Here is a 25,006-nt window from a genome sequence, read left to right on the forward strand (position 1 = left end):
CCTCAGACCTACTGTGAAATATATGACCTTGGGTTGGAGCTGTAGCTCAGCTGTGGAGCACTTGGTTCTGTCCCCACCACTGCAGAACAAACAAACAAAACTACCTTTCCTGAGCACTTACTGTATGCCAGGCCCAGGCTCTGGGGCTCCGAGCCTTGCCCCTTAATCCTCAGAGCACCTCAGCATGAAGAGGCATTTGCCAGGTCTGTTACAGATGAGGAAAGTGACAGGAGAGTGTGTCTTGACCAGTGCCATTTTGGGGATTCTGGATGTCTATCGTGACCAATGTCCAATTGTATGATTGTGTCCAAATTTATTTCATCATACCTGACAGGTTCTTTTTTTTTTTTTTTTTTTTTTTTTTTGGTACCAGGACTCAAACTCAGGACCTTGTGCTTGCCAGACAGGCACTTGTGCCCCTGAGCTATATCCCTGGCCCTACCTGACAGGTTCTGATTTGTAGTATTTTCATTCCTGGGATGAGGAGCTAACCCATTGCTCCCAGTTGTAGCATTCAAGGCCAGAATTCAGCTTTCTCTTATTCCAAAGGTTCTGCTTGTTGGTGTTTTTCTGGACAGCGTGGCTGCTTAGAAAATGCCACTGCTTCTTTCTCCCTGGTCCCTTACCTCCCTCTCCCTCATTTCTGTGAGGTTGCTGGAAAGGAGGGAATCAGGATCATTATGGCCTAACTGTAAACCATCAAAATTGTCATTGCCATTAACGTGGCTCATGTTAAATGTTTTGCTGTCTCTGCAATCTCCATCCCAAACACTGTACATATGCTAACCTGTTTAATCTTTACAATGACTCTATGAAAGTACAACCATTGTACCCAGTGTACAGATGAGAAAAGCAGAAACACAGCAGGCAGGTTAGTTTCCGTGTCCAAGGTCACACATGAAAGCCAGTGGAGCGAGCCTGACCACCCAGCTGTTCTAGTTCTCAGAGGGCACTGCTCAGAAGGGTCCAATTTCTAACCCTTGAGCTGCCTTCCAGAGCAAACACACTGTCCTCAGCCTGCTGCTTCCTGGTGCTGTGGAAGTTCCTGAAGCGCGTTCTCAGAAAGCAGGATCAGTGGATCAGGCTCTGGAGTTTCCTGTCTGTCCCCTCCCAGGTGACACACCGGCCTCAGCCCCGGGCAGGCGTGAGCTCTCGGTGGACGCGCATTGGCAGAGAAACCCCCCTCCTTCCTCCATCAGTGCCTCTTGAGGTCAAAGGTCAGCCGGCGGCCTTGAACCATGAACAAAATGCACAAAACGCTCGATTTTGGCTGTGTTCCTCAGGACTCAGCCCTTGTGTGCAGCGTCCTGTCCCCTCCATGTGGCAGAGGTCGTGGTGTGGCCATGGGTGGAGAGCGGACATAGAGTGAGGCCTTGGGGAGTGTGGGCACCGCTCACTTCCCCAGCAGAAGATGCCCAAGCCAAGCAATGTCACAGGAGGAACTTTGTGTCTACTGGAATTGCTAGGTTCTACTTCAGAGTCCAGCTTCTCAAGTTCCTCCAGTCTCCTCCAGAGTTAAGACAATAGCTTGGGCCTGGCTTGTGCACTTGTCTGATCCTGAGCTAGGAGCAGGATGCCTTTTTCTCTGGGCAGCCCCGTCAGGACGATGCTCTGAAAGCTACACTTAGGTGCAGCTGTGTAGAGGAACAGTTGCTCCTCCAACCATAAGTGCGCAGGCGTCACCAGAAGAGCTAGTGACAGCACAGCTTCTGATTCAGCAGCCCTGGGGCAGACTCTGGCTTCTGCATTTTCCACCAGTTCCCAGAGCTGCCGACACTGCAGGTCCACACACTGGGTTTGTGCAGCAAGTGTCCAAGGTGTGGATACACTCAGTGATGTTTGCAGTTACTTCATTGGTTGTTCTGGTTCTAACTCCAAAGGGTTTCAAACGTTCACGTAGATTACCGAGAGTGAGAGTAGCCATCCGGAGTTAATGGTCACATTTGCACAGATCGCTTGTTACAGAATGAAACACAATAGAAGGAGCTGATCCCACCCCACACTCACGCTTCCTCTTTCCCAAGGTGGCCACTCTTCTGAGGTTGCTGTGTATGTAGCACTCGAGTGTAGGTTTTTGTTCAGTGAATGAGCTTTTTGCACAGTGCATGAGCCATAACCACCGGGCACATTGTACTGTGATTCGGAAGGAGATGCTGTTACATGCGCGTGCACACACACACGCACACATGTTCATATGCACAGACACGTGCACAGACATGACTTGCAAACATCTTTCCTTTAGTACTGGGTTGCTTGTGGCATGTTTTAATGACCCGGGATGCCCCAGTGTAAATGCAGGCTGCCGTCTTTAGAGGGAAGCATTTCTTATCCTTAGACCTGTGCCAGGGCCTGGGCTTGGGTTCCTTCCTGGGCACATACACACTCTTCATGAGACACCCCATCCTGAACGCTTGGTTCAGATAGATGGGCTAAAACTAGTTGCCCGAGGCGCTGGGTCGCCCCTCCCTTCCTTTGCTGTGCTGCTCTCCTCCTCCCCCTCATCCCCTAACCTCCCAGAGGCTGTGGTAACCTTAGGGAAGGAGCAGGCAGGCCACCTTGCAGGTGCGGAAGGGAGCCCCGGAAGGAAAGACCAGAGCAGCTATCACATGTCGCGGGCCGTTGGTTTTTCCAGGAGATGATCTCATGCGCTGTGTGGACCTCTACAACCAGGCCCAGTCCAAGTGGTTTGAAGAGATGGTGACCACCACGTTGGTATGTGGCCAGAAGCGCATGAACATGCAGTACCGAGGGAGCCCTGGTGGGGGTGGTGGGCACCGAGGGATGGAGAGGAGGTGACCAGACAGGTGGTCGTTAGATCTGTTCCAGGGTTAGAGTCAAGACCTTAGTCTGGGTCTGTCTGTGCATTCAGTGCCCCCTGTCGTATGAACCTGGGCAAGGGCCAGGTCCCACTGCGTCCAGCTTGGGCTCTCCACTGAGGGTCAGAACCGACCAGACCATGCCCTGAGCAGACCCTCAAGATAAACGGCCAAGTAGTAGAAAGAGTGACCACCACGCACGCACACGGGAAAGTGGCAGGTCCTGACGAGGGGTCCTCCCCACACACATGCGCAAGTGAGGCTGGAGGAGCTGTGTAGGGAAAGGGGGAGGAGTCTGACCAGAGCATCAGACCCCATGATGCTCGACTGAGAATTTCTTTGAAAGGGGCAGCATCTCCTCATGGGCCAGGACCTCTCTGGGTGGGAGAGTGAAGCGTGGCTGGTATTCATGCCAGATGGAGAGGGGGCAGTGTTGCTCATCCTGCCGTCCCACTGCCCAAAGCTACCCCTTGTCCATCCAGCACAGGACCAGGCGGCTGCCTTCCCCAGGTGTCAGCCCACCAGGGCAGATTAGAGGCCTCCGCCGGGGCCAATGACCCGGTTTTCCTCCCTAATCCCCTAATTAAGCCCCCTGCTTTGCCCCCCCAGTTAATCACCTGGACAGTGACCTAGTTATGTGCAGAATAACAGTATAATCCCCTAAATTCCAATGACAAGGAACTATCTAGAAACCTCAGACAAGCCCTGTCCATGCGTCCCTTTGATAACCGACGACTCCCTGCCTGCTCTGCCTGCCCCCACCTGGTCTCTGCTCTGTCCCTCGGCACGAGGTGGGCAGAGGAGGGAGATTGCTCAGCAGAGGCTCAAAGACAGGCTCCGGAGTTTGAGAGGCCCAGTGCCCCACCCCATTGCGGGGCTAGGGCTGAGGCTGTGCTGGGGTGGAGTCATGATTAAGAATGTAATAGGCCCTGCTTTAAGTCCTGCTCCTTAATTCTGCGTCCCCTTGGGCAGGTGACATTCCCGCTTAGTTCCTGGACTTGGAACATGGGGATAATCACAAAACTCCTTTCTTAAAATTATAGTAAGGACGGTTAGGTAACACCATGCCTGACAGAGGAAGCTTTCATGAAATAAAAGAGTAGCTGCTCTCATAACCTCACCTTCACCCCAGAGATAGTTACGGTCCTCATTACAGCCCAGAGGGTCAGAAAGGGGTGACGTGATCAGCTGGGGACTTGTGTTCTGGGTGCGTGGTGGGCTGGCACCCGCTGAGTGGGAAGGTTCCCGAGTTGGGTGTGCTCAGAGGTCGCTGGTCCTTCCTTCCTCGCAGGAGCTGGAGCGGCTAGAGGTGGAAAGGGTGGAGATGATCCGGCAACATCTGTGCCAGTACACACAACTGCGGCACGAGACGGACATGTTCAACCAAAGCGTGAGTCCCCACCCTCGGGCCGAGGCCGGCAGGACCACGAGGGACAAGGGGCCAGGCACTATGCCGTGGCAGTTTAAGTGGCTTCCACAAATGAGTCTGTCCTACCTTGGGCAGTGGGCAGGTGTGTCCGCTTGCGAGTGACCTCTGGGGATGGACTTGTCAGGGCCGCTCTGGGTGAGTGCATAGACCCTGCCCAGCACGTGGGACAGACACACCCTTGAACTGCTGCTCGAGGAGAAGGAAGCCCACTATAGTTAAAGTAGCTGAAGACATTACTGTTTCTCTTGATGAGTTTCTCAAAAAAAAAAAAAAAAAAAAAAAAAATGCAACTTCTCAAATATTCACAGTACTGGAAGGCAAAGTCCACTTGTCCTGTTTCCTACTGGTCAGGGTTGAGACACATGGAGGGGAGGTCACAGGCCACAGCCTTTGGAGTATTCTGCCCGTCATCCAGGCTGGGGTGCAGGGCGAGAAGCAGGCATGACCTGCTCTGGGCTCTGGCTCCCACAGCCCTCTCTCCTTCTGTCCTTCCGAGGAGCCCCTCCCGTGGGCCCTTCTGCAGAGGCTGCTCTGACCAGCACTTGGGCAGGAGCGGCCTGGCACAGAGGAAGCAGCCCCAGCCCAGCTGCCACCTTGTGACAGTGTCTCCCCTTCTTTGTCCCTTGCAGACAGTGGAGCCTGTGGACCAACTGCTTCGAAAAGTGGACCCGGCCAAAGACAGGGAGCTGTGGGTCAGAGAGCACAAAACAGGCAACATTCGCCCTGTGGACATGGAGATCTAGACTCGCCTGGGCGGCCCCTGGGGTCCTGCGCAGGAGAGGAACTGGGGTCCCACAGAGGGGCGGCCTCGCTGGGTGGAGCTGCCCTCCCACCCACTCTTTTGGTCCACTGAGGAGAGGGAGGGAAAAGCTGGTGATTCCAGAGGGCGACTTGAACAGCCCAGCTGGGCTTTGCCCAGCATTCCCTGACCAAGACAACCTTGGACACAACCCTGCCCTTGTCTCTGAGACCCCCAACTCCCATGCTGTGCTTGTGGCTCTGAGAACAAACTGAGGCTGGAACTTTGTGGTCCCTGCTGACCTCCACGGGGTGACTGTCACACACTTCTGTTCCCAGATGCCCCGCGGGCCGTCCTCCAGCGTCCCCCTTGTCTGCAGGGCTGTGGAAGATCGGGAGGGATGTGTCTGTGTCCAAGCCAGGGTCAGGGTCAGCATTGTGGATAGAAGGTGCCATTTGGCTCACAGCCCTCACCCGAAACTGTGTGCAGCCCTCCCTCTCTATTTTCTACTGTTGCATCTGGGGAGCCCGCATCTGAATTTCTTGACCGCTTCTCATCCCCAGCGGGCTTGGGAAGAAGGCTTGGCTCCTCTCTTCCCAGACCTACCCTGCCTGAACAGGTCAGGATGGAACTACCTCATTTGGCAAATTAGCCCCTAGTTGGAGCATTAAATCATGGCTCCTATCAGATCAGGCATTATCTGTAAAATCTCCCCAGAAGACCCCAATCCACTTCTCCCTCTCCTGCCTTCGGAAGAAAACCTCTGCCCCATCCCGATACCCCATCCCAGTCTCAGCAGAGGAAGTTTTCCAGAGTTCTCAGCCAGCAACATCTCGTCCAGCTGTGTGCTTGTCCACGGAAGCAAGCCAGCTCATCTCAGAAACCAGCCAGCCACAGGAGACCGCAGGGTCTGTCTGCCCACTGCCCTCTTCATCACTGACCGCCCTGGCCTCTGCTCCCCGAGGCTGCCCACCATGGCTTTGTGGGGATGGGCAGTCCCACATGGGAGACAGGTCAGGCTGAGTCCAGGCCATCTCTAGACAGCTCGGTCTGCTCATGCACAGTGGGGTTGGGAATGCTAGCTCTTGTTCAGGCACTGGACAGGCACTGCAAACTGTCACACGGCTGCAGTAAGTCATTAACATGCAAGCAGCATCACAGCGCCGAGCCTCACTGTGTACCAGCACCTCCCTCCGCTCTGCCCAGCTTCCCTGGAGAAGCCCGGGCAAGTGAGACCTAGGAAGCTTTCGGCACTGCCCCTGGGTCCAGCTCATCTCTTCTTTCCTTCCTCTAGTACAGCAGATGTGTTCTGGGTCACAGTAATCTAGAGAATCTGAGGGGGACGGGGTGGGGATGGGGATATTAGAGATCACACAGTGATGGGGGCAGATTCTAGCTGGGAACCTGAGCCCTGAACACCCATCTTCCCCATCTTTCCATTGATGACTTTGCATTTGACCATCCCTCTCCCATGAGGGCCAAATCCTATGAGCTGATCGTCCCTCCATCTTACATGCTAGTAACGGATGATTTCTAAGTTTCGGATCTTTTGGCACCTCTTTTAGTTTACATCAGAAAGATGTCTGGTCCACTAAAGCAAACCGAACTGTCATTTTTCTTACTGGAACATTCCAACCCAGAGGCCAGCACAGAGGTGTCCACCAGGATGAAGGCTGGGATCTGTCCGTGTGGTGGAGAAGCAGTATCCCACAGAAAAGAGTCTGGAATTGCCTCTTCTTTGTCTAGGATTGGGCTATGATACCAGCTGCCAATTTTAGGGTACTAGTTCTTGATTTCTTTATTAAAAACAGGTGCTAGTGGTAATTGCTTTGTGGCTTAGTAAACTAATTTGTGGGTGATTTGCAAGCATTTGAAGCCAATGGCCTTGTAATTAACACGGATATTTTGAGTGCAATATGACTTACCGACTGTCTCCTCTTTCCCGTGTGAGGGTTCCTGAGTCCTCTGGCCCTGGGACGGAGCAGGCTCCCGCCCCTTCCAGGGTACCCCGAATTGGCCCATTTTCAGAAGTCCTTCTTTCCCCTTATCCCCTCACCCTCATCCCTTGAGCTCATTCACATACACCTTCTTTTTCTTCCTCTCTCAGTTCATTCATCAGGTATTTAGTTAAGGTCAAGCAGTGTGCCAGGACCTAATCTGACAATGAGATACAGCTCTGCCATGGAGAAGCGTCGGAGCTTGTTTGGTGTAGATTTGTCTTTTCCCCAGTGGCCTGGCAGGTGGATAACGTTGGCATCGGCATAAAGGTACTCTACAGAATTGAGATGTGCAGAGGTACTGTCTGTTGGGCTGATTAATCTTCATTCATTCATTCATTCATTACCATGCTGAGTGGTAGAACCATAGTTGTGTATAAGATGAGCACTGCCCCTTCCTCTGCTCTCCCTTTGCACAGAAGAATGTTAGGAGCTTTTTAGAGAGGAGGAACATCACTCTCTATTTCTACCCAGTGGGATTCTGAATTGTAAAACAACTGCCTTGAGCTATTTATCCGGTGGGTGGAAGGGCGGCAGCAACAATATTTTAATCCCCTGGTCACCAGACCATCGTGGCCCAGATCCAGCTCTAATTTCACAGATTTCTTTTGTTGGTTTCCAATAACTCTCCTTGCTATACGAATAGGAGGAATGAAGCCCCAGCACAGCCCGAGAGTGCCAGGGAACGGTGTGAGGAGCCAAATCCATCCCCCGTTCCTGTTAACAGGACCCCTCCAGCCGTGAGTAAAATCAAGATTAAGATGAAGTCTAGAAAATCTAAAATGTACCTTGGAGTAAGAAGCACAGTATCCAGGCTATTGTCTTTGTTTTTAAGGTGCTGGGAATGGAACCCAGGGCCTCATGCATGTTAGGCAAGCACTCTACCACTGAGCTGCACCCCCAGTTCTGTTGGGCATGGTTTCACATTTGTCTTGCTGCTTAGGTTATGAGAGGATTTGGCTGGGTTTATTCAGGGTGAGTAAACAGCCATTGTTTGGTTTCTGAGACCAGCTTAGCCCCTTCTACCTGCCACCACCTGGGAGGCCTAATGCACTTAGGTGTGTCTGTGAACACCTGATTTGTTCGTTTGTTATTTGTTTTGTTTTTGTGGTACTGGGGATTGAACGCTAGACAGGTGCTTTACCACTGAGGTATATCCTCACCCCAAAAACTTATTTTAAAAAATCTCTTAAGATGAACATTGTACAAAGTGGTTAGTTGCCATGCCAGCCTCCAGGCAGAGCCACTTGTTACCCTTACTTTTATTTTTCCTTCTACCTGCTTTTGGGCAGTATCGCAGTGCAAGGCTGCCTGGGCCCTGTGTGACGTGGCCCTGAGGTTCTGTCAGCGGGACCTCCAGGGATCCCCTCCGACCTCCGCGCCATGGCCTGTGCCTGGGGGACTTCAGTGATAGGAGAGGCTTCTCTATCTGGCAAGGCTGATGGCTGAAGAGATTAGAAACTGTATGAATTCATGACCAGGGATTTGTTTCTATTCCCTTTGAGAAAACCAACCAATTGCTAGATTAGTAGATGACTGCGTAAAAATCTTGGCTGAGCCAAAGTCCCTTCTTGGAAATACAAGCCATAAAATTCAAAGGACGTCAAAGGCCGTGGCTTGTTTAGGGGATTTTACCCCAGCTGCAAGTAGCCATGACACAGAGCGCTGGGACAGGATTCCAAGACCTGCTCCTTCTTTTTTTTTTTTTTGTACCAGGAATTAAACTGAGGACCCTGTGCTTGCCAGGCAGGTGCTTGTGCCACTGAGCTATATCCCTGGCCAACCTACTTGTTCTTACGTAGGTAGAGGAAAGCACCTCACAGATGTCAGGTGTGGCGAAGAGCAGCAGCCTGCTGGGTACACCTTGTCATCATTTCATCCTCATGGTTCTTCTTCCCATCACTACACAACTCACAGCCACCTTCCTCCAGGATGGTGGAGGTGTAACTGACATAGTAAAATCCACCCCTTTAAAGCATACAGTTCTGTGAATTTTGACAAATGTATATGGTTTTGTAACCACTACCAAAATCCCCATAAGATTTCTATAACTCTAAAAAAAACCAACAAAATGTTTCATACCCACCCCACTGTGGTCAGTTCTTTCTTCTCACCTCCTGACCAGACAAGCCTGATTGATATTCTGACCCTATAGTTTTGCCTTTTCTATATGTCATGTAAGTGGAGTCACACTGATGATATAGCCTTCTGTGGCCTATGATGTTGTATGTCACAGTAGTGTGCCCCTTTTCATTGCTGAGTAATATTCCATCATATCAAGTGGGCCACACGACTTTCTTATTTTTAAAGTGAATCATTAGCTCTGGAAGTTCATGGCCTAGGATCATCATCTTATTTGCATAACAACCCACTGCTTCTGACAGCTCCCAGGGCCCTCCTGCAAATGCCAGCCATGCCTACAAGTGGTTCTTGGGGTTTACTCCAGCAGTCCATGTTAGGTTTCCTCCAGTGCAGCCAGCAGCCGGAGCTTGGAGGGACATTGGCAGACAGGGTCACAGCTGCCTTTCAGATCAGCAGCCTGAGGCTTGCATCCCAGCTAGAAGATCCACGCCCTCCCACGCTCTCGCTGCAGGCTCTGTGCTCCCTGAATTGGGACTATGAGGGGTGCGAGGTGAGAGGCCGGCACTGGACCTGGGTGCATCATGATCTCTCCCTGGACCAGAGGCTTCCTGTGCCAGCTGAGGGGACTCGTTCTAGACGGGCTTTTGGGCCTCTCAGTACTGTGTTCTGTCTCCTCCCCATCGGTTTTGTGGTTTGTACCCCGTACACATGGCCACGCCTAACCTGGATGTCATCTGCACAGCTGCATGTAGAGTGGCCTAAAACCCTCACGAGGGACACCTCTCCATTTAGGCTGAAATGGAACCACGGAATGTTGTGAGCTAAGAATGAGACCATTCCTCCTAGGATCCCGCCCCCCCACACACACAAAAAAGGCTGTAAGTTGTTACCTTTTGGTTCTGCCCCCAGGAGCCAAGACAGGCATGCAGATGGTGTCACCTCGGTCGGATCCTAGCTGTTGCTGGAGCCTTGCTTGGCTGGTGGTCCCTGAGCCTGGCCTGTGCCTGCACCCCCTAGGGGTAGCAGAGGGCAGCAGGCATAGGACCCAGGCAAGCCCCGGCCAGGCTGTGGGTGTGACCCCAAGGTCCTCCAAGCTGTGTCTTGATCATATCCTGCTCAGTGAAGGACAACTGAAAGTCCCTGCCTGTGAACTGGGGACATGGCTGGTGGAGGCCAGATGACTCCAGAGCCCACGGGGCCCTGAGTGGAGAACAACTCAAGCAGTGAATGTTGCCGGGGAGGCCTCTATCTGCCCGCACTGTCCGGGAGCATCATTTGTGATGGGATCTTGCTGAAGGAGACGGGCCGCCTTTTGCAGCTTGAGTTAGGGTGGAAAGAACAGGTCAGACCTGTGTGTCATTCGCCCACTTCCAGGTGCCGGGCGTGGCTGGCAGGAGAGGCAGGGAGTGTCTTGGGTGGGTGGGTGTCCTTCAGATACTCTGGGTGGTGCTGGGGACGTCGGTCCTCTGTGGTGGGGGAGCATTTCGAGTGAGATTATGGTGGTGGAATGTGAAGGCTGAGGACCCAAGGTGCTCTCAGGGGGACAGTGTGACGTTGCGGGGAGAAGAAGAGCCTGTGGTACTGGAGGAAGAGCTAGGACTGGCCCTGCCCTGCTGCCTCATTTGTCCCATACCCTAAAGCCAGACCTGCATGTGGACCCTTGTGTGCTCATGTTAAGTGGGGGCGCTTCCCTGCCTGCACCTCCCTTGGCAAACAGACTCTCCAGCATTGTGGCTTTCAGGCAGCTCTGTGTGGACCCAGGGGCAGACATTCCAAGGGACACCAGCCATCGTGGGTGACAAGGGCCCCAAATTTGCATCTTTTCCCTTCCCTTAAGGAGGTGATGACCAGGTGACCAGATGTCCCCCTTCACGGACACAAGCACATCAGCAAGCCCTGTGAGAGTGGAATTTTCTAACAAAATAAACTTGCTTGTCCAGTCTGTTTTCTGTAACTTTTGCTAAATACTTTATACATTTTTTAATGTTACAAAGCTGTGTCTCCTGCCAGCATTCCTCACACCAGTATGAATGTGTTCACTCCACAGTGTATATCCTTCCCTCCTCTGGCTGCCTAGATCAGTAAATAAAATTGATGTAATATAATTTATAAGTAACACTGTTGAAAATCTGATCCCCATGGAGGGTGTAACCTGCCCCTCCCCTCCCCATAATAGTATTCGTGTGTATTAATGCTGAAGAATTAAATGTTTCAAGAGTTTAAGTTTTGAAGGCGTTTGCTATATATAATTGTCCTGCATTGATATAAAGTGTTTTCAGGAAGTTTACTGCTCTCTCACTTTTTTCCTCTGGCTCTGTATGTACACTTGAGATGCTTAGATTTATCCCATGTAAAATAAACTATCAGAGACACTGGGTCGTGCAGGGTGACCTTCCTTCCTAGAAGGCTGCCACAGTGTCCTGTGTAGGGATGGTCACAGCCTTTTTCCAGGGCTCCCAGGGCTGGTGATTATTCTGCTTCTGATGAGAGAAGGGACGGAGGGCACCTGGATGTTGGTACCCAGATGGATACTCTGTGCTGGCGCTAGCCCTGTCCCCCTGGTGACTTCCTGTCTGTGCGAGTTCCAGCCCTCTGCTTGCCTTCCACCTCTGAGGCTGTGGGCCGTTCATTCTCATTCATCCGTTCATTCCTTCAGCAATCACTGAGCATCCCTCAGAGGCCGGACAACGCTCTGGCATGGAAAGCACACCAGGGACTAAAGCACCGAGGGCCCTGCCTTCGCGCTTGCACAGCTTATGGCGTAGCAGGAAGGGAGACAGAAGCTGGAGACGTAGTAACTGCGTCATACTGTCCGGGCGCAGAAGAGCTCAGTGTTGAGCAAAAACACGAAAATGGAGGGTGAGGATGGGTCAGCGGGGGAGTGGCCTTCTTCAGAAAGAGGCATCTGCTCAGACACAGCAGACCTCCAGGTCACAGAGGAAGGGTCCAGCCAGAATAAATGTCCAAGGCCAGTGTGGGTTGTACGGATGGAAGGGGCAGGGAGAAAGGAGCGGGTGAGCTCAGGCAGGTGGCTGTGGGACAGGGCTGGAAGCACAGGGTGGTGCTGGCTGTCACAGGCCTTGGAGCTGTGTTCTGGGCGACACCGGCAGCCACATGCATGCCTGACATTGTGCAGGCGGGGCCGAGGCGGGGAGAGGGCAGTCAGGTGCCAGGGTGATGACGGGAGGGGGGCGTGGCAGAAAGGGAAGTGCTGAGGAGGACACCGAGGATGTACACCCAAAGGACAGATAGCCATTTATAGCAAGCAGATGGCCAGCAGGCTGTCTGCCCACCACCTGCATTCCCCTCTCCTCTCTCAGTGCTGGCTTTCTGGAGGGAGGAGGCTCATGCTATCCAGGGGAGGTGGAGGAGTGGGGTGAAGTTGGGGTCTGAGCCCAAACAGCCAAAACCAAGGTCCTGCTTGGGGACAACAGGCCCAGCCTCCTGCAAGCACTTGCTTCTTTTAGTTCAGGCATGGCTGGCAAGGAGAGAGGCCACAGCCCTCTCCCCAGCAGTGGCCGTCGGCAGTCTTTGGGGTACTGGGAGGGTTTATGGCCCCAGCTCAGACTTAACAAATCCATTCACTATACATCATCTGCAACAACTTGTTTGGCTAAGAAGCATACGCTCTCCCTCTGATACAAGATGTTTATGCAGGTTTTCAAACAAACCTCCGGGCCATGACCTCTCCCAATCTCAGCAGCATCAACACAGCTGCCTGCGGTCCCCTCCCTGGGTCCCCTCTGGGGAAGGGGGACTCTGCTGGCACAGCAACCTGAGGGATGTGGGCTGCACTATGCCGCTTTTGACCTGCTTCCCCTCTTTCCTCATCACCCCCCACCCCCAGAAGGGACAGAGAAGCCGGGGGTTTGGGGAGCTCTGGCAGTCTTCTGTTAAACCCAAGGCCACGTGTCTCTTCGCCCCTGACTTTTGCCCTTATCATGGCAGCTCCAGATCCTTACTACAGACGTGGAGATCCCGGTCCCCCCGCAGAGCCTGCCTGGGAAAGAGGCGGCTGTAGTGAATGAAGCGTGGAGCAGGGCGCTGGCAGAGCTGAGCTCTCCTGACTTGGCAACCAAGCACCCATGTGACCCAGGACTGGAGACGTGCCTTTTGGAACCTCTGGTTCTCACCAGTGACACTGGCCTTGCCTCGTGCACAGGCTTGATTGTGACAGGTCTGGCACCGGGAGCCGCTTCTCACCACCCACTCAAAGCTCAGAGCAACGGCCAGGACCTCTGCCTTCACCTTTTCTCTACCCTCCAAACCTTAAGGCTACGTTAGGCTACATGGAGACTCAATAAGTGAATGTGAAACAATTAAAAAGCGCATGCACGCGCACACACAACAGCATGAAGGTTTCCTGGGAAATAACTCCAAAACCATAAAGGTGGGGTATGCTGGGAGGGTAGGTCAGTGCTTTGATACTTGACCTTCTAGGTCCTTCCTGAGCAAGGTCAAGGTAGGGATATGATTTGGATCAGTATTTCTCAAAGGCCCACATGTAGAAGGTGTGGTACCCAGCCCGAAGTGCTACCGGGAGGTTGCGGAACCTTTCCGAAGGGGTCCAGTGACAGGAAGTTAGGTCACCAGGGATGGGCCCGTGGAGGAGGCTGGGAGACACAGGCCCCTTCCTGTCCCTTTTTGTCTTCTGCTTCCTGGCCATCCTGAGAGGAACGGCTGGCTCTGCCTCACAGTCTGTGTTGCGCTGTGCTGCAGCGGGCCAGAAGCAGTGGGCCCAGCTGAACGAAAACCTCCCAATGCGTGGGCCAGAAGAAATCCTTCCTCTCTTTTGATAATCTTGGGAATTCTGTCGCAGCAATAGCTGACTAACAGAGTGGGCCTGGTAGCGTTCTCTCAGCAGTGAGGCCTTGCTTTCCCCATCAACTGTCCATTAGGAAATGGAGCACAGCCTCCTCGCTTACCTGCCTGAAGGCATGAGAGCTTCTCCTTCCTGACTCTCACCCTCAGCGAAGAGGGAACAGCTTCCTATTCTGGGGGCAGCACTGCAGCTCCCGGTGTGCTTCCCTCCCGGATGTGCTCAGCTACGCCAAGGCCACTGCCAGCCTTCCCTCTGGGTGACAAGAATTCAGGGGTGCAATGTGTCTGAGGGTTCCCCTTGTGCTCTGTGTTCAGAGCTGCAGCGTGCTGAGACCCTCTCCCCCCCGTGCTCCTGTCCCATGTTTATTTATCCATCCACTCAGAAAATACATATTATCGCCTACTAGACCTCAGCACCATGCCGGCAGAAAACAGACAACCTACAGGCTGAAACTAAGCCACAGGTACATTGTGTTTGGCCCACATCATTTTTTTTTAAATTTTGAATTAATTGCCAGAGTTTTAAAATGTGAATATTGATTTCTAGATTTCCTTGCTTTGGTGAACAGCAAATACATACGGGTGTTCCTCAACTTACAATGGAGATTACATCCCGATAAACCTATTGTAAATTGAAACATCACATAAGCCAAATATGGTTTTCATGCACATAACCTACTGGACACCATAGTTTAACCATAACTACCTTAAACATGCTCAGAACACTTACATTAGCCTGTGATTCGGCAAAATCCTCTAACACAAAGCTACTTTATATTAAAGAGTTGAATATCTCACATAATTTACTGTACCAAAAATGAAGAACAGTAGAAGACTTTGCACCACTGGGAAAAAGAAATTGTACTGTAGGTGGAACCATCCTAAATCCAGGCCTCTGGGCGCTTAGCACTTGCTCTGTGCCAGGATGGGTTGATTCTATTCTGTGGCACACACTGACTCATTCTGGCCTGGTAATAACGGCATTCTGCCTGTTCATTCAACAAATATTGATTGAGGGCCCGAACCTGCCAGGCACTATTTGGGCAATGCAGATGAAGCCAGAAGCAACACAAAATCACTTCTTTTCTGGAGCTGGCCCTCTGCTGAGGGCAGTCTGGAGGGTATCCATGGAGGTGGGGCTGGGCGTGGGGGTTGTGCTATTGGAAGCAGAGTGGTCAGAATGGGCCTTGTTGAGAAGGTGACATTTAAGCCACAATGTAACCAAGGCAAAGGACGAAAGGAACCTCCCGATCAGAGAGAGGTGAAGAAACACGTGCACTCCTGGGATCCCAGCTATTCAGCAGGCTGAGGTAGGGGGTTACAAGTTTAAGACCAACCTGGGCAACCTATAAAGATCCCATCTCAAAATAAGGGAAAAAAAAAAAAAAAAAAAAAAAACAATTAAAAGGGCTAGACATGTAGCTCTGGGCTCCCCAGGTTCCATACCCAGTAACACGGAAACAAAACAAACAGCAAACAAGTGAATAAAGAAAGTGCCTCGGGCTGCACAGCCAGGGAAGCAGCAGAGCGGGCATGTGAGCTCCAGGGGGCTGCAGTCTGTGCTCTGAACTGCTGCCTAACCGAGTTTGCACCTGAGACGCCAGGCTGACTTGAGACACAGGGTCAGTGTGGAAGAAAAGCCTGGGCCACCACAGCCCTTTGGGGGCGGGAGGGGGCTATGGGATGCCCTGGCCCAAGGGCTGAAACTCCCTCCTTTCCTCCCGGGATGATTTGCTCGCCTGCTCTCAGCTCTTTAATCTCAGGAGGGTTCTGGGAGCTCCCGGCCCCTCCTTCCTCCAAGAACTGGGAAGAACTGGCTGCAAATCCCCCCTAATCCACCAGCGTCTCAACTTTGCCGCCCGTGGAAGCAGAGCCCCAGCAGCCAGACCACACGTCCTCGCCACCGCCAGCCGGTGCCCACTCGCCCTCACCCATGGGGAATAGCAGAAGCGGGGCGCTGTCCAAGGAGATCCTGGAGGAGCTGCAGCTGAACACCAAATTCACAGAGGAGGAGCTGTGCACCTGGTACCAGTCGTTCCTGAAAGAGTGCCCCAGCGGCCGCATCACCCGGCAGGAGTTCGAGAGCATCTACGCCAAGTTCTTCCCCGACGCGGACCCCAAGGCCTACGCGCAGCACGTGTTCCGCAGCTTTGACGCCAACAGCGATGGCACCCTGGACTTCAAGGAGTACGTCATTGCCCTGCACATGACCACCGCGGGCAAGCCCACCCAGAAGCTGGAATGGGCCTTCTCCCTGTACGACGTGGACGGCAACGGGGCCATCAGCAAGAACGAAGTGCTGGAGATCGTCATGGTTAGTCTAGTCCCAAGCCTCAGGCTGCTGCTGCTGCTGCTCCGGGACAGGCCAGGACGGAGCGGGGTGAGGGGGTGGAGTCTTGGGGTGTCTGAGAGAGTACCAGAGGCAGGGTCTCTGGGCTGCTCACAGCTGCCTCTTCCTCCTGAAAAGGAATAGGGTGTTTCCTAATAGTTGCTTTTTAAATTTTATGTATTCATTTCTGGGCTGGGGACTTAGCTCAGCGGCAAAAGCGCCTGCCTGGCAAGCGCAAGGTCGTGAGTTCGGTTCCCGGTACCGGAGAAAAAAAACAAACAAAAAAAAAAACAAAAAAAAAACATTTGTGCACTACCAGGTCTTGAACCCAGGCCCCTCACACCAAGCTACGTTTCTAGCCATTTTTTATTTTGAGACATGGTCTCCTTTCTGTCTTCTTCCCTCCCTCTCTCCCTTCCTTCCTCCCACACTCTCTCCTTTCGTTCTCCCTCCCTCCTTTCTTCATCAAAATCTTCAGTTTTTTTCAGCAGCATACACATTCCAATTCTAGCACAGTTACACTTAGGCACAGGACACAGCTCAGAGGCAGAGCAGGAAGTGGTCGCAGTGGCAGCGGGGAAATCTGGGTTCTGGCCCTGGCGGCTCCCTCACACCGGGCAGTGGCTGTGGGGCTGAGCCTCAGCGTCTCACCTGTCCCTGCATTCTCCCTGGGGCCCAGCCCCAGCTCAGGCCTCTGACACTTGTTCTCCTCGTGCCTCGGATCATTTGTTCTGACTGCTTGGTGTCTTCTTGCAAATAGGTTTTATCTAACATAAAAGTGATCCATAAAATTTAGAAACATGTGCATAAGAACACTAAGATTGCATTTAATTCTAATATCCTGGGAAGACTACCATTAACACATTGTTGTAGAACTTTTCAAACTTTTTTTTTTTTTTTTTTTTTTTTTTTTTTTTTTTTTTTTTTTTTTGTTTTGTTTTTCTCCGGTACCAGGAACCGAACTCACGACCTTGCGCTTGCCAGGCAGGCGCTTTGCCGCTGAGCTAAATCCCCAGCCCCAAACTTTTGTCTGTATAATTTTAAACAATTTTAGAACTGTAACAAATTCATGTATGATTTTTTACCATCTATTTTTCAGTTACTCTTTTATTGTGAGTGTTTTCCTTATCACTACACAATCTTCAAAATGGTTTTTAATAGCTGTTTAGAATTCCGTCTTATGGAACTGCCATAAGGTTATTTAAATATTTACTTATTTATTTATTTATTTATTGTAGTACTGGGGATTGAACCCAGGACCTTTGCTCTGATCTGTATTCCCAGTCCTTTTTTTTCTTTGAAGCAAGATCTTGCTAAGTCACTAAGTTGTCCAGTCTGTGCCTGAATAAGCACTTATTCCTATATTTTTGGGCATTGGACTGATTCATTTTTTTCCTATTATGTCATTTATGGTTCCCTTTAGAAATATCTTCTCACTTATTCTTTTTAATCTCCCTGCCCCATCTCACTTGCTTTATTTTTCTAATTCCATTCCTCTTAGGAAGGAAAATATTTTTTATATTTTACACAACATTTTTGTGTATTTGTAATTGTACTTCTATCTGTGGAATTCTTCCACCCTTATTAGGTGAACCCATAATTAAAATAGCAAAGCATGCATTTGTGGTCATTCCTGGAGCTCAGCTTGGCCCCCTGCTAAGGGCAGGCTGTGCTCCCCACATTGTTATTCGGGTTCCCCTGGAAGAGCAAGCTCCTCTGGGCTGCCACTGGGGTCTCTTGAGTGTGGCCCAGGTTGGGGCCCAAGGCTTCAGAGCCGCCCGAAGGATGCTGGACCCAGAAGAGGCCAGTACGCTGGTGCTCCATGAGGAAAGGGAGAGCTCGGGCAGGAGGGCGGAGGGAGGGAGGGGAAGATAAAGGGGTGTCACTGGCCGAGGCTGCTCGGGGTCGCAAGGTCATGGTTAGAGCACTGGCCTGGGAGCCAGAAGTCCCAGCTCTGACACCAACTGGCTGTGAGGCTGTGGGAGAACCACAGCCTCCCCGTGCCCAGGGTGAGGAGTGTACTTCCCGCCCCACACACCCCATGTTGGGAATAGGTGGGTCAGGTCTGTGGGGTGTGCAGGTCATGCCTACACCTGGGGCCTGTGAATGAGGACAGATGGAGCCGCTCTGAGGCTCCAGTGGTGCTGCTACCCTGCCCTGTCCTCTCAGGGGACTGAGACTGTTGACCTTCCTGGACGCCAGGCTGCTTTCACAGGTGTCACTGCTTGCGCCTGACCTGCTCCTGGTGTCTCCAAGGAGGCAGAAGTCTCTGCCCAGCCTCCTGCCTCTCATCCCAACACATCTGCCTCAGCCTGAGCCTGCCCAGTACCCAGGGACCTCTGGCTATGGGTGTCCTCCGGGGGCTGGGCCAGCCCTGAAGTTACCGAGCTAGTCAGATCCTGAAGATGGGGAGCTGGAGGGTGCGCAGTGGCCGTCTTGTCCTTTACCTGATCTCACAGCGCCGTCCTGCTCTGCTCTGTGCGACACAGCTGGCTCGTTGCTGAGAGAGGGGAGAGGGAAGTGAGCAGGCTCCTTGAGCCCAGAGCTCAGCCTTCCTCTGGGTCCGTCCCTGAGCGGCGGGATATGTGAGGGGCTTTCCGCGCCCTGGAGACACTTTTGGACTCATTGACACTTCACTCCCCCGTCCCCAGCCTCACCCTGTGTGCTCCAGCGCTGAGATGAGCAGGCTCTGGTGTAGTGCATGAGGAAGGTTCTGGAACCAAACTACCTGGGTAAAATCACTGCTGTCTGCTAGATGACTTTGGCAAGTTAGTTGCCTCAGTTTCTTCATTCATAAAGTGGGCCAATAATATCCATTTGGGAGTTGTTGTGAGGGCTAGACATAAAAATGCTTAGAGAAGTGGCAACTAAGTGCTCAAGAAATATGAGCCATTCTTACCGTAAACCAGTTCTGTGAGGAAACCAAGGTACCACACAGGCCCGGAAGCCAGTTGATACACGGAACCCCCGGGTAGTAGACTGTGGTACCGCTTCTCAAACGCCAGCCTTAGGGCTACTGTGGGATTATCACTGAGAAGTTTTTATTTCTCCTTCTCATTTTTTAAAAACATGAAACTATTGTATCTACATGATCAGAAAATTGAAACAGTACAGGAAGATGCAAAATAAGAAGTAAAACCTTCTTCTACGCCTTCCCCGTTTTTCTTGTCTCTTACAAACACCTCAACAAAGCAGATGCATCAGCCCCACCCTCCAGGAATTTTGATTGAGCAGATCAGATGAGGGTCTGGGCTTCCGTGTTGCACCCACTGCCTTAGAGGACTCCGGTCCTCCTAGGTTATTCGAGCCCTGAGAGAGGGAAATTGTGATGGAGGTGACCCAAAGTCCCCAGGGCTCCAAAGTGTTTTACGTGTAATGGCTGTAACAATTACATTCACTCTAACGGTGCGCCAGGATTCTCTACACACCTCGCCAGCACTTGGTGTTTCTTGTCTTTTCTTTCTCTTCAGTGTGACAGCTCAAACCCAGGGTCTCTTCCAAACTAGGCTAGTGCTCCACCGCTGAGCTACACCACAGCCCCATCTCTTGTGTTTTTCACATTGGCCGTCCAAACAGGTGTGAGAGGATAGAGCCCGTTATGGTTTGATTTTCGTCTCCCTAGTGAGTACTGACATTCAGTGCCTTCTCAAATCTCCTTTGGCCATTCGTGTGTCTTCTCTGGAGAAATGTCTGTTCAGGTCCATTGTCCATTTTTAACTGGATTATTTGTTCTTTTGCTATTGAGTTGTAGGAATTCTTTAAATATTTTGAATACAAATTTTTTATCAGACATATGGCTTGCTAATATTTTTCCCATTCAACAGGCTGCTTTCCATTTTGTTGTTTCTTTTGCTATGTAGATGCTTTGTAAAGTTTGCTGTAAGTCCATGTGTTCAAAACTCATTGTCAAGACCAATATCACGGAGCTTTGCGCATGTTTTCTGCTGGGTGTTGAACAGTTTCAGGTCCTGTGTTTAAGTCTTAATCCATGTTGAGGAGATTTTGTGTGTAGTTTCAGATGGGTTCTCCCAGGATCGTCAGCCCCTTACTACCCGCTCCAACACATTCTTTCTCTTGATCTGGAACAGGCCATTTTCAAAATGATCAACCCCGAGGACGTGAAGCACCTTCCAGATGATGAAAACACCCCAGAAAAGCGGGCGGAGAAGATCTGGACATTCTTTGGAAAGAAAGATGATGGTGAATTCTTTTTTCTTCATTGCCTTTGTTGTTATAGTCTTGGGCTGCTTCCTAGAGCCCTCAAGATTTATTCTTCAGAGTTGCAGCACCTAGGCAGGACTGAGCACGCTTCATGTCATCATGCTTGACCAAGGTCCGCTGCAGGGCTGTGAGGTGGGAGTGGCTGGAAGGGCAGCAGGGCCCAATTCTGCTGCCACTCTACAGCTGACATGGTGAGAAGGTGATGCCACCACAGGCCTGTCACTTAAAAATCTCATTTGATGCCTAGGGTCCCTTGGGAAAGAAGGAAGCTTCGAAACTATGGAGTGCGTTTAAAAAATAAAACTTTTTGTTATAACAGAGTTAACCTACATTAAAGGAATACCAAAATGTGAAAGCAGTAAGTTCATTGGCTCTTTGTATTCAAATGACCAGGGTAGGGGAAGTGCAAATGCGTTTCTTTTTAAGTAGAGAATCTGTTCTTAGACATCGCCAATTTACTTGTTTTTAAAACTGCTTTCTGCTCACTTAGAACAAGGGCAGACTGTAGTTCAGTTGAGCCTTGAATTGGCACCGATCCAAGTAAGTGGGTTCTAAGTTTATCCAGTCTCACTCTAGGAATTTAATTTGCATTCTCCAAGAAGCACCACCAAGTGAAGATGTGATTTAAATTAGAATGCCAGGGGTTATTGGAAGGAAAGCCAATGAGGGAAATGGGAGGGAGCTAGAGGAAGCCAGGAAAGCCACTGGGCTGTCCTGCGGGTTCAACTCCTATCAAGAAGTGAGGAAAAGAAGGAAGGATGGGTAAGAAACGTCGGGAACTGCGGTACTTTTCAGGGAAAGTATTGGCCAGCGGACGGGGCATCCCCAGTGAGCTGTCCGGTGCCCCGAGTTGCTCAGTCATTGTCTGGAAGCAGCCCGCAGAGAATGTGATCTTGCGGTGAAAGCAGTGGACTCTAGAAGTTGACAGCTGGAACTGACACTCATGATGCTCATGGCTGCAACTGGAAGGATACAGTAGAGGAACTTATGTCTGGCAGGAGCTAAAATGCAGAGGCCACAGGGGCCTGTACGACAAAAGCCAGTGAAATGGGCAGTAACTCCGCAGAATGATGGGGACCAACAAATGTAGGGAGTGGCTGGCTGATCCGATGACTTCAAGGACGTTCTGCTTGGGGCCACGAAGTCTACTGAGGCTGTCTAATCTGACTTTTTTTTTTAAACAAAGCATTTAACATTAATTGAGATGTTTAAATCCTGATATGTCTCAATTAATAAAACACGTCCTGGCCCAAACATATCTGACAGGTTAATAATGGCCCCTTTTGTGACCTATGGGGTACATAGGTCAGGCTTCTAGAAGAAAGCCCTGAGCAGGATGCTAAATAGGGTAGGCAGAGGTGATCTGCTTCTACTAATCTGCAGCTACACAAGGAAGTCATAGAACGTCATTAAAAGCGGTCAGGGTGAGGCAAGCAGGCCCAAGGCCATAGCATTTAAGGAAGCGCTCGCTCTCCGGGGTTAGCCCTGTGCTCTCATGACCTAGCAGCAAGTGCCTCCTTAAATTCTATGGCCAGGCACTTCAACTGCTTTGCCTCAGGCCGAGTGCCTCTCCTTTGAGCACTTTATCCCATTGGTATGCAGATGCCCTGGCTGCTTAGCCACTTTCCAATGGCTTCACTTCACCCACTGGCTTTTTAGGCCCTTCAGCCCCTTCATAACCTTCCTCTGGGTCTGCCGAGTTCTCTGTTGTGGTTCTGCTATTTGCTAATCTGAAAACTGACCAATGTGACCAACTCAGGCGAGGGTGGTATTGGAGGGCTGCTGGCTGACATGCTTTCCTGTTTCAGGAGACAGTGCACCTCTAGGTCAGACTCTGGTGGTGGGAGTTTCAAGCTCTGCATGATGGTGGGTGGGCCCTTGAGAACTCTAAAATCCAAATTCCACCGCCCAGGCTTGTGCAGGAACCGTCCTGTATCCTAACCCACGGTGCATTAAGGACGCTTCCAAGTCAGGTCAGCAGTGCTGTTTGGAGCATTTTTGTGTTCTAGGCACTATGAGCATAAAACCATGAACAGAAAGGACCATCGGTCTCATTCTAGAGTTATTTCTCTATGGACTGTCTTCTGCACTAGATCAAGACTTTCCTAGGGAGGGACTTTAACTCACACTCCACCCTCTGCCCTCTGCAGTGGCCTCAGCCCAAGCCCAGGGGCATCTGGCATGCAGAAGGGCCTGGTAAGAAGTGCTTAGCTGGGTTGAACCTAATGTAGTAGGCAGCTGGGGAAGACCGTGGGAAGCTGTGCCCGGCAGGAGAGCAAGGCGCTCAGCCCTGGTCCTGAATGAGGAGGGAAGTCCGACCAGGGAGTATGAGGGTGGATGCATAGAAGTCGTCAGTTTCTGAGACTCGTGAGGCTGCCTGTGTACTGCGGGAACCAAAGAGACTTTTCTGTAAGCCAGCCTTTCCCTGGCATCCTTACCCTCTCCTTTCACTCTCTGCTCCCCAGGAAACCATAGCTGCCTGCTTCCCCACAGATACCTCGAGCCTGCAAGACAGGGCATTTGCTCTGCTCAACCCCATAGTAGGTCTCCCCAGAACTTAAGGGTCGAGACTTGGTGTGATATTAAGAGTATACTAAGAGAAATAGTTATCATTATTACTTATTTAAATATTTAATAACCAGCAAGGCAGGGGCACAGGCCAATCAATAGGGACACAGACCCCAGAATGGTCACCCTGCAGGTCTCTGCAGTCCGGGTCATTGCCCTCTTGTTGCTGGTGCAAAAGGGAGTGCCAAGGTTCTGGGAGGGGAACTGGGTGGGTGGAGAGTGCCCCGCGGGGTGGGGCGCTGTGTGTTCAGTATTTTCACAATTGATACAGTCACACTGGGCACACTGGCTGGACATCAGCCCCACTGCAGCTTGAAATAGCCAGTTCTGACTGATGTGTTTTCCCCACGTGCAGATAAAATTTCAGAGGAAGAATTCATTGAGGGGACCCTGGCCAATAAGGAAATTCTGCGACTGATCCAGTTTGAGCCTCAAAAAGTGAAGGAAAGGATAAAAGAAAAGAAACAGTGATGCCAACTGCTCAGCTCCTCCCTCCCTCTCACTGCCCCACTTCAACACGTTTGAGTGTGCACGCATATACCACACACGCGCGCGCACACAGGCGCACATACACACACGCACACAGGCACGCCCAGGGCCAAGGGAGAGGCCTTCAGACCTCCAGCCGGACTGAAGGATCCTTAGCAGTGCACCAGCCCCCTCCTCCCCCTGCCTGTCCTGTCCCTCCTGTCATGTCACTCCTGCCTTCCCTCCCCCTCCCTCGCCTGCTGTGCCTGCATAATAATCCCAGGATTAAGTGACAAGAGTCCTAAATGTTAGCCCTGCCTAAGCTCCTTTGTGAATTGCTGAGTAAGTGGATTCCAATAAATTCAAGAGGAACTGGACACACGGCTGCTTGGTCTTTCTCCCGCTGGAAAAGGACCCCGTTTCTTCCAACTGTACCTTAAAGAAAAGAATGCATTGTGATTGCAGTCTTTAGCCAGCTGGGGTGCTGAAGAAGACACACGGTCTTGCTCTCATGGAGCGCCTGGTTCAGAGGGGACAATGGATCTCAAGGATGCCACAACAAGGTTTCCATGGAGACATGCAGAACACTAGGGCTGACGTGTCAGGGAGGATCGGGGGTGACATTCCTGTGAAAGGACACACATTCAGACCCAGTGGGCTGTGTAAGGTGGATGCGGGCAGGAGAGCTTGTGCCTCAGAACGCGGTACACTGAGCCAGGGAGGCAGGGATAAGCAGGGTGGTGCCAGGATTGTAAGCAGGCCAGCGGGGAGGAGAGCAGGAGGAAGAAGTGTGAGCTGAGCCTGAAAGGTAGATGGGGCCAGATCCCCAGAGGCCTCTCTGAAGCTCATGGTGAGCACTGGACATCACCGTGGGGGTGGTAAGGAGACTGCGCAGTTTGGAGTAGGAGGGATTTATATTTGTAAAAGCAGAGGAACAAGACTGGGAGCAGGAAGCTGGCAGATGATGCATTCCCTGGCCGGGCCCAAGAAACACGGTGGGAGGGAGAGGACAGGCCCCTGTAAGGATGCCCATAAGAGGCAGCATCCATCGATTGGCTGCAGGCACCAGAGGAAAGAGGAGCAAGCATGGCAGCCAGGATGTGATTGGAGCACTGCGTGAACAGTGACACCACCTACTGAGATGGGAGACCAGGGCACGTTACTGATTTCAGCAGATAAGGAGGAGTTCGATTTTGACTTAATGAGTGGTGAAGACTGAGCCATTGAGGTCCTTGAGGGCCCACATTTTAGAGACAAGGAAAAGAAGCAGAGGCTCAGCAACAGGAAACAGCTTGCTGGGGTGAGTCAACTGATTAGCAGAAGCCAAGCTAGCTCTCCACTAGTGCACACTGCCCGCTTAGAGCTCCAGAGCCGGGGACGTCTAGGAACTCATGAGAGGCTTCTCCAACTTCATTGCATTCGTTGCTTAGAAAGACCATTTATTTTCCAGCCTTAAGTTCTAAGATGAGGCTATTGACCTCATCTTTGGACTATTGACCAACCTATATCCAGTGTCTTGTGGCTGAAGAGTCTCTG

At 51.5% G+C, this 25,006-nt stretch overlaps 2 protein-coding genes across 4 annotated transcripts in view; both read left to right on the forward strand.

Moving 5' to 3' along the window:
• The window catches only part of Gas7 (growth arrest-specific 7), a gene marked incomplete at its 5' end in the record, with an annotated part of 244,231 nt that extends 232,886 nt beyond the window's left edge, over positions 1-11,345 (forward strand). Inside the window, 4 exon segments of one of the 3 annotated variants that reach the window (XR_263351.2) lie at positions 2,633-2,712; positions 4,108-4,206; positions 4,875-7,251; positions 7,628-11,345. Coding sequence is in view for 1 of the 3 variants with exons in the window: in XM_005399366.2 (XP_005399423.1) it covers positions 2,633-2,712; positions 4,108-4,206; positions 4,875-4,988 (293 nt within the window). 3 annotated transcript variants of the gene reach the window in all.
• On the forward strand, positions 7,634-23,847 carry Rcvrn (recoverin). Its single transcript, XM_013522133.1, has 4 exons — positions 7,634-7,721; positions 13,012-16,198; positions 20,302-20,413; positions 23,358-23,847. Exons 2-4 carry the CDS (start codon positions 15,818-15,820, stop codon positions 23,471-23,473), a joined length of 609 nt encoding a protein of 202 aa, XP_013377587.1. The 5' UTR covers positions 7,634-7,721; positions 13,012-15,817; the 3' UTR covers positions 23,474-23,847.
• The last annotated feature ends 1,159 nt before the right edge of the window (positions 23,848-25,006 follow it).

The sequence above is a fragment of the Chinchilla lanigera genome, unplaced genomic scaffold (genome assembly GCF_000276665.1).
Source record: "Chinchilla lanigera isolate Chin_1 unplaced genomic scaffold, ChiLan1.0 scaffold00066, whole genome shotgun sequence".
NCBI classification, from domain to species: domain Eukaryota; kingdom Metazoa; phylum Chordata; class Mammalia; order Rodentia; family Chinchillidae; genus Chinchilla; species Chinchilla lanigera.